An 11866-nucleotide genomic window follows, 5' to 3' on the forward strand; every position below is an offset into this window, starting at 1 on the left:
TACAGTGTTGTCGTACAAGCCTAACCCATTCTGGATGATTCTTTGCTCATACATCTCAGAAACAGAATTTGTAGCACAGGCCACTGTTACAGGTCAGAATTTACCCTAATTATTGTGCAAGAGCTGCTTGAACTGCATGTTAAAACAAGTATCCCTGTCTTTGTACAATAGCAACTTAAATGATAGCTCTTTTGTGGGTGTTTTCCTGCTTTGTCTAAGACACTTTCATTTTGTTTTGCAGCCAAACACCAAGACATACTCACAGAGTGGCCGGCATTCCGTGTCAGTGGAGGTCCAAATGCAGCGGCAGCGGCAGGAGGAACGGGAGAGTTTCCAGCAAGCCCAGCGCCAGTACAGCTCCTTGCCCAGGTATGGGAACCCCCAAAGCTCTCTGTGCCTAGGAGCCTGCAGCTAATTTCATTTGTGGTGGAAAATGTCAGACTTTGTGCAGACACTTTTGTTCAGCATCGATGTCGGGTGGAATGTATTCACTGTGGAAGAGGCATAGAATTTCTTAAGTGAGAGCATGTGGTAGCTGAGAATTACTTCAGAGAATTTCTTCAGAGCTGATTTCAGGGGAATTTGATGACATTCAGCACCCAATAGAATTGAAATATTTAAACAAACCTATTCTTTGTGGGACACCATCCAGTTTAATCTTCTGCAATTACAAAAGTCTCCTGAGCATGACATGAGGTGTCCCATTTTGATATGTCAGATGATTTTTTTTTCTCTTGCCTAATTCCTTACTGGGTAGAAATTCTATCTTTGAGATATTACTATGCAAAAAAATTAAAAGGGGAAAAAAATTTCAAGACCTCCAACAGAAAAACATGGAACTGCGAAAATCACCCAGGAAACCAAAGGTCTTCAAGTCTGCATATATACATTTTTTAATAGATATAGAATGCTGAAAATTAATTGATTTTTTTGTGTAAACAAAGCTATGTTTTTTTAAAATAGTAGGTGTTTTAAAGGACTAGTTGTTTGGGCAAAATGGCCTTTACTTGATATTTATTTTAAGAATTAATAGAAGTTTAGCCAGCTTGTATTACAAATTAACTCTCATAGTTAAGCATTATGCAAATATTCTTTGCATTTTGAAATATCAGCAATGGTTGAATGGAGAATAATTTACACCAGAGCTTGGTGTCAAATTGCTTTCAAATAAGGCTGTATTATTTTTCATGACTTGTGTGGAAATGGTGTGGAAAAAAAAAACGTTTTGACAAGATATGTTTAACCAGGTCTAACTCTTTTTTTGGAAACAAATATAAGCCTTATAGCAAAGTTATCTAGCCATGAACTCTTATCTTAGCAGTATCTTTGAAAATAAAACAGTTTCAGATTTTCAAATGCTTTAACACTTTTCAGTGTAAATTTTTTACTGTTAAGTTTGGAAGGTGGGAAAGGGAAATGTAAAGTTCCTGTGTTTTCTGAGATGGTTAGTTTCTCATCTTGAAAATCTTTACATCCTCTCTTCTTTTTATCTCTGCCTTCCTTTGGAACTGACCACACCTATTAATGTCATATTGTTTCTCCTAAGAAATTCTCTTTCAGTTATGCTAGCCTCACTCAACCATGTTAATTTATAGTTTTAAAACTATTATGCTTAAAACTTGCTTCCCCTCTTCACAATGGCTGGTAGCATTTAAAAGTTGGAATCAGTTGCAGTGCTGTTCAGTGGCAGAAATTAAAAACTCTAAGGTGAAAATTAATCTACAAGAAAATTAATCAACAAGAAATATGAAAAATAGATCATAGAACAGCTCATAGAAATACTTGTCTTGAAAAGAGTTACTGAGAACTTTACTCAAGGTGGTTTTCAACATGAGAAATGGCTAGCAATCTAGCAATGCATGTTACTGTGTAATTAATGATAATTTAATGGATTAGTTTGAGCGCTCTGGGTGTTTCTGCTGTGCTGAGAGCAGACAGAACTGCAGGGCTAAGGTTCAGCACTGTAAATACCACAGTACTCCTATAACAACCTGGGGCATTGAGTTCTCCAGCTTTACAAACTGTTCCTACACTGTGACTGATCTTTAAAGAAATCCTACTGTTACTCTGAAAACTCAGTGTTGCAAGCATGATTTTGTAAGGATTGAAATTTGTACACTGGCTTCATTCTTGAGCGTTGTTGTCTTTCATCCTGTGAATTCTCTAAGAGCCTCCTATTTTTTCCCCTTTGCACGTTCAGATCTTTAGTACTGAAGGCAAATAAACTCTTGAGTCAATTTTAAAGGAACTTCCCAGAAAGACAGGGAAAGTGTGCCAACTAATTTTGAACAAGTACCAGAAAACAGTCAGTAAATTAAATTAGTTCAACTAGTCATCCTCTTGTCCCATGTGAAACTGTAAGAGCAAGGTTTGACTCCATGTTAATTTTGTATTACTTAAAATTTATCTTGCTCTAGATCAGGAACCTGACAGTTTCGTAGCCTACAGAGGTTCATTCAATTTGCTCTTGTTCCAGGGAGTGATAAAACATGACTCAGAAGCATTGTTGCTTTGGCAAAGTTGGATATGAGATTACCAATAACAGCTATAAAAATTTTGTAAGACTTTACATTATGTTGTAACTTTTTCTGCAATAATTCACATTCATCTTGCATAATATTTTTCATCCAGAGGCCTCAGAATCACTTATGAAATAAGGTAGATATGGTAATTTTCAAATTATACATGTAGAAGGAAGATTGCAAAAACATTAGGTGACTTTTTACTTTTAGTAATGGTAGGAAAATTTTCCAGTTCTCCTGTCTCTCCACTGCATATTCATTGGATGAGGCCACACTGTCATATGTGATGACATGAAAAACCAAGCCATATATAAACAACTAAATTATTTTCTTATTGATTTATGTCGCAATATATTTTATTTTATTGCTTGATTCTCATACTCTAATTTTAATCTCAAAGTGGGTATCTCTTTTGCTGCAGCACAAAATTGTTTTACTTTATCACCACCAATCTTATTTTAAATTCATACAAGCATCTAGCAGTTTGATAGTAAATTAAAGTTATTTCAAAACCATAATCTGTCTTCAAAATAATGTGGTGATTTATTGTGAAAAGAGATAAGAATTTGTAATTCCTGTGTGTATTTGGCCTATTTATCTACTCCCTGGAGCCAAAAAATGAGTAAAAAATGTTATCTCTGCCTCTTCTTTTATGAAAGCTATAGCAGACTGGGAAACACTCCTGATAGCACAAAATTCCTTAGTTCTGGACATGGGAGGAAGAAACTGGAACTACCTCTCAGTAATGGGCTTTACCTTCTGACTTGTGCAGTGTTAGGGCAGGTGTTTTAAGGATCTGCCTGTTGCACTTGTTTAAATAATCAAGTATCAATCTTTCATGAGTGACTTTAAAATGGCTGGCTGTTACCTGCATTCCTAGGAAGCACAGAAACACCTGTGGTCTTTCCTAGTCTGCAACCAAATTGTAACACTTTTCTTGAGAACATGAGGGTAATTGTAGCTGGATGGGTTTTCATGGCATATTCCTCCTGCAGAGGCCTAGAAATATAGTTCAGCTCTCTAGGAATTGTTCTCCCAACAAAAGAGACAAGAAATTATTTTGGGGCAGAAGAGAACTGCAACTCTAGAAAGTGACTTCTAGAGAATGCCATCTCTGGGCAAAAGCTGATGGCATGGCAGAAGCCATTTTCTTTCCAGTGATTGTTGTCAATAACAGTCAAAGGTGAACCAGAACATTTGTCTTAAAAACCTTTTTCATTTTTCTTTTCAGGCAAAGCAGGAAAAATGCCAGTTCTGTATCTCAAGACTCCTGGGAGCAGAATTATTCCCCTGGAGAAGGGTTCCAGACTGCGAAGGAAAATCCCAGATATTCCAGCTACCAGGGATCAAGGAATGGCTACATGGGGGGACATGGCTTTAATGCCAGGGTGATGCTAGAAACACAAGAACTGCTCCGTCAAGAGCAGAGGCGGAAAGAACAACAACTGAAAAAAAAAACTTCTTCTGAAGGGCCTAGCAACTATGACTCGTATAAGAAAATTCAGGACCCTAATTATGCCCCTGCTAAAGGTCCTTTCAGACAAGATGTACCGCCTTCACCATCTCAGGTAGCGAGGCTGAACAGGTTGCAAACACCAGAAAAGGGAAGACCGTTCTACTCCTGAGGTGAAGAAAAGGAGGATCAACTTACCATGCAATAAGGAACATTTTCATATAAAGACTTCTATTTTGAAAGCTTTTTACGCTGATGGTACTAAGGAATATATCCGTTTTCTATTTCAGTGCCTTTGGAAATCTGGGCAAAGCATTGGTGGGCCTTACGTCTTTGCCGTTCTGTCCCAAGTGTTGAATCCATGGAAGGGCATTCCACCATTTGACAATCATAGTGGAAGTGAGCAGCGCTGTCCCTGCCTTCCCAGTTCTGTAGCCCAGTCCTGTAGCTGTCAATGGCTTTTTGCTAGGATTTGTTGTAATGTGTTTTACTTTGCAGTGACCTATTGCACCATAAAATGTGGCATAAAATTAATGAATTTGAGGTTGAAGGAAGCATTGACATGTCCTGTATTATTTCTCTCGGGTCAGAAGGAGGTGTACATATCGCTCTTGAGTGGATAAGGCTGAGCTCTACTCTGAATTGCAGTTGGAGTTCTGATATGTTTTATGGTGGAGTCATTACCAGTCTTTGTTGATCAATATTTAAGTGTCTATATGCTGAAAAACTCTCCTTCTTCTATTATGCACATATGCACTCTTTTTTTTCTCTCTCTCCCCACTCTGAGCTTATTAAAAAAGCCTTTATCCTGACTCATGAGGAAAACAATATTAAGCTTTCAGTTATCCTGAGAATCCTGTTCCAATTGCCTTATAATCTTAATGCACAGTCCATTACAAATGAAATAACTGGAGAGAGATTATTTATACAGACACGGGGAAGCCTTTGATAAGTATATTTCACTATTTTATTAAAGATGGGAAATTATGAACACACATGCAATTGAGTTCTGCTTTGCTTTGCTTCTAAATTAATTTGGTCATATGACATTTGTATCTGGGAAAAGAACTAGGGAGGGTGTCATGTCAGCTCATCTAGTACACAGTAGTCTTTGGACAAATTTTGGAGATAGCTCCAAGTAAGAGCAGAGGAAATCAAAGTTTTTCTTTGGATCAAATACCTGTAAAGAGAACAATTCCCTCTTTTTAGGCATTGTGAATCTTTGTGGACAATTTCCTTTGTGCTTCCATATACCATATTGTTACATCGTGATGCTACATTAAAAAGAAACCTTTAAGTACATGAATGAGAGATAAATGGAGAAAAGCTGTTACATGTCATCCTGAAAACATGTCAGTATCCAAAAATTACTAAGAAAATGATTGCTCTAGCAGAGAGTAATATTTGAATGTGCATATGGGATATGAGAATTTCTTTTGCAGCAGCTGTTTTTCTGTTTGTTGGTCTGAACTTCATGTATTGTAAAAAATATAGCTGGGTTGCTGAAGTGCCTGCAAATCCTGATGTGAAAAGGCTTGAGAATGGATCTCAGCATATTGTGTAAAAAAAGGAGAGAAAGCAAGAAAAAAATCATGTATTGCGTGATTAAAAAAAAAAAAAAAGCCTATTTTTTTTTACTGGCACATTTTATTTTTGCGCCAACTCATTTCTAGAATGTATGTGAAATATCAGCACACATATCTGTGTCTTTTATGCCTGTTTGTTAACAGTTTTTGTTGTTAATAATGTACTCCATGTTTAAAAGTTTTTACTGTAAGCACAGTGACGTTGGATGACAGTAGCTTTTTTACACAGAATTTACAAAACTGTGTAAAATGGCTTTCCTTGTACATATGAAATTTAGAATAAAAGGCTGTTTCCATCCTTGTCTTGGTATTGCCTGTAGACCCCTAGGAAAACTGCTGCAGATATTGAGTTCAAAAAATTCCCAACAGATGTTGTTTTATACTATTCCTAATGGTTTGTGTGTGTGTGTGTGTGTGATCCAGAGAAGAGAAGAGAAGAAAAGAGAAGAAAAGAAAAAAAAAAAGAAAATAAAAGAAAAGAAAAAAGAAAAGAAAATAAAAAAGAAAAGAAAAGAGAAAAGTAAAAAGAGAAAAGTTTACAGCCCATCTGAGCATCTGAAGGCTGTCCTCAGAGGCAAAACCTGCATTGTTTAATGTGTTGTGTTATTTTAGGGCACACCAATGACATTTAAGAGGCACATTTTTAAGACTAACCTCAGTGGCAAAAATCTCCTTTTCTGTAGCATGGAGTCCTTTGCCCAAGGACAGCACTGTCAGAAGGACACCCACTGCAATCTGGCCGAATCCAGGCATGTGTTCGGAAACCCCTCTGCATTTTTTTCTGTGTTTTGGGGTCTGATGGGAGCCCTTCACAGGAATGTTGGCATGGTGGAAAATGGTAGAAGGCAGATTTATGAATAAAGCAATATTTACAGTGCCAATAATCCTCTGTTTCCCCCATTAGTATTGGAGCTGAGTCTGGTTTTCTCCTTCTTCCCCTCATTTCTCATTTTGTTGGTTACTGCAGGAATGTCAATCATGATTCTGTGTATGCATGACATCAAGGTGTTGCCATGGCAATAACAGTGTCAAATTATTCACTGTGACTTTAGTGTGGGATCTCAAGGGGAAGAGCAACAGGAGCTGTAGGGTGGACAGGCAGCTTTCAGTGCCCAAATAAAGTAAAGGCAGGATTTTCCAAAAGACTTAAATTGTAGTGTCTTGCATTTGGGCATGGGGAAATAATTGCATTTGCAGTTTTGCAGGCCTTGCTGTCTCATCTCCTGACTGCATTCCCAGATTACATAGTTTGGCATTTCTGCAGATTTATTTGCACTGGCAAATAATTGCAAGCGCTATAAAAATGCATCCACAGGAATAGAAAACAGGTTGAAGTCCTTTTCAAAACAAGGCCTTTGATAAACTGTTGTAGGAAAAAGGGCATGTGTTTGGAAAAGTATGAAGTACAGGATGTTTTATGTGTGAGGATGGCATATGTTAAAGTTTACTCTCCTATGAAACTCCTCTTCAAGGTGTTAACAATTTACCATAATTAGATGTGTTCATGAAAGAAGGCAGATGTTCTCTTTGGGCTGTGTCTGTGTTATGTTAGTAAAGAATAAGGTCTTTTTCTGGCTTTGTCACCCTGTCTTCTTCCTGACATAGTGTAGACAGGATTTCTAATATTAACTCCCATAAGTTGCAAAGGGTGATAAGGAAGTGGGAGGGAGATATTTTAATAGAAAATGACCTTTAGTTCTGCCTAGTGAATAGATTCAAAAGTTAATTGAGCTAACCACATTACTGCAGTAATTTGTTTGTGGATGCATTACCATTATGAGATTAAGTCTGTAACATTAGTATATTTGAGAATGGTCACAGGACAGACTGTAAGGGAGCTCACAACATCGAGGAGTGGGTGTACAGCTTGCTCTGCTGAAACCCTGAGAAAACCATCTGCAAAGCCTCCTGCATTTTATCAAAATAATTTGTTAATGCTATTGAAATTCCTTGGGAAAGTTTAATATTACTAATGCAGAATACTGCAGCCTTTCTCAAAAAACCTATTTCCCCTCTTCTTATGGGCCTCCTTGGAAGCATGAGTGCAACCCTAGTGAGTTATTGCATAGGCCAGATAGTTTAATGCATGCTTTGAGAACTCTGCCATCAAAAACAGTGAAAAATGGCGTAGAGCCCAGCTGAACATGGCTGGAAAGTACAATTGCCATTTACTGCTGGCAAACAGCTGGAAGAGCAACAAAACAAAATTTAAACCCATCATAACTGCAGATATGTGGCCATGACTGTAGATATAAGGCCTGCCTTTCAAAGCTGTGCTGATGTTTCAGTCACATTCTCTCTGTTAATGAGTATCTGTAGCACTGCATTTATCTGTTCTGAGTATTTTGAGAAGGGGAGGGTTTGGCCAGACAAGGAAGAGATGTGCCAGATTAGCAGTGTTGGCTAAACATAGGATATTCTTGAGTAATTCAAGCCTTTGAACTTGGGTTGTTGAGACTTAAAGTGAATTTGGCTATTGCATGTCCTGGCTTGCAAGACTGTTTTCAAAATATTTCCTAATTCTATTTGCTGTGCTTGACTGTTTCTACATCTTTCTCTCCCAAGTCCTCAGTCTAGTTAATAATAAGCATTGTAAGGAATCTGTCAAGAATGCAAATGCAGAAAAAGACCTCATCTATTTATTATGCTGCTGTTGTGCCATTCCATCCTCGCCTACCAGACTCAATTTAAAATTTGACTTTAGCATGGCAGAGGAAGGGTGAGGGTCAGAAATCCACAATGGGGGCTGATTTTGTGAAAGGAGCGTTTGTGTGTGTGCATGTGTGTACATGGGAGAGGCACAGACTGGGTTAATTTGCCTTTAATTCATGTCCCTCTTCAAAAAATAACTTGTAGCATTTCTTCACTGTTTTTCCTATCTGTGCAGAAAGCAGCTATGATTTGATGCACATGGTCATTGTTTCATGCCTCCTTGTAATCTCTTCTAATTTGTATCAGCATCACACTCGTTTACATCTGCTGATTAATTCTCTTGCGTTTATTTGTTTCTCTAAATGACATGCAATTCATTCATATCCTAGCTACTTCTTGCCAGTGATTGATTTTTCTCTCTTATATTTGTAAACCTATTGTAATATTTTTCTCTCCTTAGGAGTAGTATTATCTTTTGTAATTTACACTTTAATCAATTTTAAAAACTGAGACTGGAAGCTTCAGTTGGGATTACACAAAAGCAGACTAAAGAATATGGCTTTGATTTCTATTCTGTGGGCAGTGCACACTTCCTAGGCACTTACAGGGACTGGACCGAATACTCTCTGAATGAGATGAAGAAAAACATCAAGCCTGGGATCTTTGGAAGAAAAAAAAAATTAGGGGAAGTTTGGAATATATTTATGCCCACTGTGTTCTGTCTACTGAGAAAAAACCAAAATTCCTTATATATGTGTCACTCTGCCTGACTGATGGTTTCAGAGCTCAAACTGACATGACTGTGGTTTAAAGGCAGATGGATGGAAGAGGAAGCCACTTGCACCATTCCAGAGGATGCCAGGACCTGCTTCCCTTGCAAATAGGCTCCTAAAATTCTGTTTTCCAGTGCACATCTTACAGCAGGCTGGAAGTCTGGAATGAGCTTACATTCACAAATTGAGCTCTCAAGATAGTGGCTGCAATGACATCTGTCAGGGAGGGAGAGATAACAGCCACAGGTGATAACAGCTTTAGGTATAAGATTTTAATCTGCTTGTTTGTTGGGGTAATCCTTGTCTAGAAAATTAAGGAAAGAAATGAAGAGGGAGGGAGAGGTGTAAAATGTGAGTAAAAAGGTTCTCCACTTCCCTTCCACTCTTGTCACTGTTGCAGCCACTGGGATTTGGTTGCCTTTTCTTCTCCTTTTTGCCCCAAAGGCATAAAAGGGAATAAACTAGATAGCAGTAACCTCAGCACAAAACTCACCACTGTCCTAGAGAGTCACTCTATTGTGTAGTGCATAAGATGTGAATCAACAAGGCGACAAGGAGAACAATGTTTCTGCCCCTCTGTTATTTCCTCTGTGGGTTTCCCTGGGGTGTGTTTAAATTGTCAGTCCTTTGGACAAGGAGCTGTGTTTATTTTTTATCTATAGAACAGAATAGTATTGTTGGCAATAAAAGCTGGTGATTATTTGGTGGCAGAGGGGGAGTTGATGTGAGAAGAGTTTTTTAAAGTTGATATATATGGACTTTTGCAGCGGGTGCACAGTGTATTTGTAGCTGTAATTATATTCTCATTTATAAGTACAGTCCAAATTGCAAGGCTCTTTGCTACAGTTAAAATGAGTTTCTCAGGTCTCTTCTTTTATCTAAGGCACCACTTCTTTAACGTTTTAGAGAGAGTGAAAGAAATTTCTTGTGGAAATAGGAGACACATTCCTGAAGTTACTGTTTGAAGACTGCAAACTATCAAGAGGGATTTTAAGAGATTTTCAGGAGCTGCAGCCTTCTGAAAGTAGCCCAGAACCATTATCACCTGTGTTCAGAAAGCTGGAGAAGACATTAGTTTTCACTGTTCCACCGACGTAATTCTTATTCCCACTTAGAATATGCTGAAGTCTGAGACCCCCTTCTGGGTACCCATCACATTTTATATCTTCCTTAGGAGTAAAGGCAAAGCCTTGTGATAGTTCAAATGTAGCCAGGCTATTAAAAGCCAGTAGGTTCTTAGGAACAGGAATGTCTTTGTCTAAAACTTTGCATCTAATGGTGGTGACGTGTGTTTTGCTCATTCTACCAAACATCTGTAGTTTCCTGCTGGTGACACACATCTCCCTCAGCCTTCTCAGTGTGTGGTACAGTCAGGCTCTGCACTGTGGCCCAGACTAACCTGCAAGAACCATTTTAGTAAGTGTTTATAAATAATATTAATGATAATTTATTACTACATGATCAGTTGTTTTCTGTGCTATCAGCTACAATGAAAGGGAGATTTACACGTGAGGAACCACTTTCGCACTTGCAAAGGAAGTTTAAGGCTGAGAAGTCTTTTCTCACTTTGGCTTCTGAAACTCACTGAAGGTTTCTATAATCCACTGCAGCATAACAGGGACTGGAAATGGCAATGCCTTGCTTTAGTGCCTGGTTGAGGATTTGCAAAAGTCTGGTTAATAATCTGGACTGAGTTAATTGCAATTTTCCACATATTGTTCCTCACTTTGAGAACTGAATAAAATAATATTAAAAATTGAAACCACTAAACTATGCAACCTGTTGCTAGTCAAAAGCTCAGTCAATACTATAGCCAGTAAAGTAGAAATAATTTGTCTTTGCATATCTCATTCTTTTTTTACAAAATAAGGCACAGCATTTTTTATGAATAGTAGCATACAGAATTTAACAATTGTTCATTCTTTTTTTAAAGTCAGTTTACACGAATAATTTTCTCATCTTTATGCAGAAATTTTCTGCATTTTTGTTGACTAAAATATTAATAATCTAATTTCCTATTAAAAAACTCATTTCCAGCATTGCAGAGCTGAAAGGTGCTACCAAGCATTTAGTCTTCAATTTACATACAACAAACCCTGTAATCTGATGGGGGATTTCACATAAGGATGGCTGCATGCAATTACTTGGGCAAAGAAAAAATTCCATCCAAGGATCTGCTCCACAACAATTTCCACTGTTGGTCTCCCATTAAGCGTTCTATTGTTAAATTGCTTATTGATGTGGACTTAAGAGTAGAAAAATCTACACAGTGTTGTCATGCCACGTTTTCAATGCTGTTTGCATTTTCCTTTTTCCTTTTTAATTATAATTTGCATTTGTTAGAAAGGGACAAAGTAAACAGATTGGAATAATTCATTTGAGTTAACACTCATTGACAAGAAAACATTAAGCATTCTCCAGATGAAGCATCAGTCATGAAAGACAGAAGGATAATCCTAACATTACAACTCAAGTAAATTAGTTTTTGGATATATATTCCAGCATTGCATGAAGCTGCACCAATTCTTAATACTGTCATAATAATATGCACTTTTAAATGCTGCCAGAAATCATGATTACAACAGAGAGAGGATTCACTGTTTGTGTTTATTAATGTGGGATCGTTGGAAGAGTATTTGATATTAAATGTCACAGTCTACAGTGATTGGAGCTAAACTGTAAAACTGGTTGGGAAGGTTTGTGCAGATAAATACAAATGGCAAACAGTGCTCCACGCTCTGCCATGGTGGAAGGACATTCTGGAGTTCTGCCTCTGGCTGCACAGAACAAGTGCAACCTTGTGAGCCTGGTGCCACCCCTTTGGAAAGGAGGTGGGAGGAAGTGGAGGGTGCAGGACCAAGGTGAGCACGAGCCTGAAGC

The 11866-nt window shown here is 37.9% G+C and overlaps 1 protein-coding gene across 10 annotated transcripts in view; it reads left to right on the forward strand.

Moving 5' to 3' along the window:
• Nucleotides 1-5966, forward strand: part of PARD3 (par-3 family cell polarity regulator) — a 445695-nt gene extending 439729 nt beyond the window's left edge. For all 10 annotated transcript variants that reach the window (XM_054273679.1, XM_054273683.1, XM_054273680.1 and 7 more), the window contains 2 exons: nucleotides 242-369; nucleotides 3754-5966. In XM_054273679.1, the coding sequence (XP_054129654.1) occupies nucleotides 242-369; nucleotides 3754-4147 (522 nt within the window). In that variant the 3' untranslated portion in view covers nucleotides 4148-5966. The remainder of the gene's footprint in view (nucleotides 1-241; nucleotides 370-3753) is intronic.
• The last annotated feature ends 5900 nt before the right edge of the window (nucleotides 5967-11866 follow it).

Source organism: Melozone crissalis, unplaced genomic scaffold (genome assembly GCF_028551555.1).
Source record: "Melozone crissalis strain CALT ecotype California unplaced genomic scaffold, PUWL_Pcris_2 ptg000016l_1, whole genome shotgun sequence".
NCBI classification, from domain to species: Eukaryota; Metazoa; Chordata; class Aves; order Passeriformes; family Passerellidae; genus Melozone; species Melozone crissalis.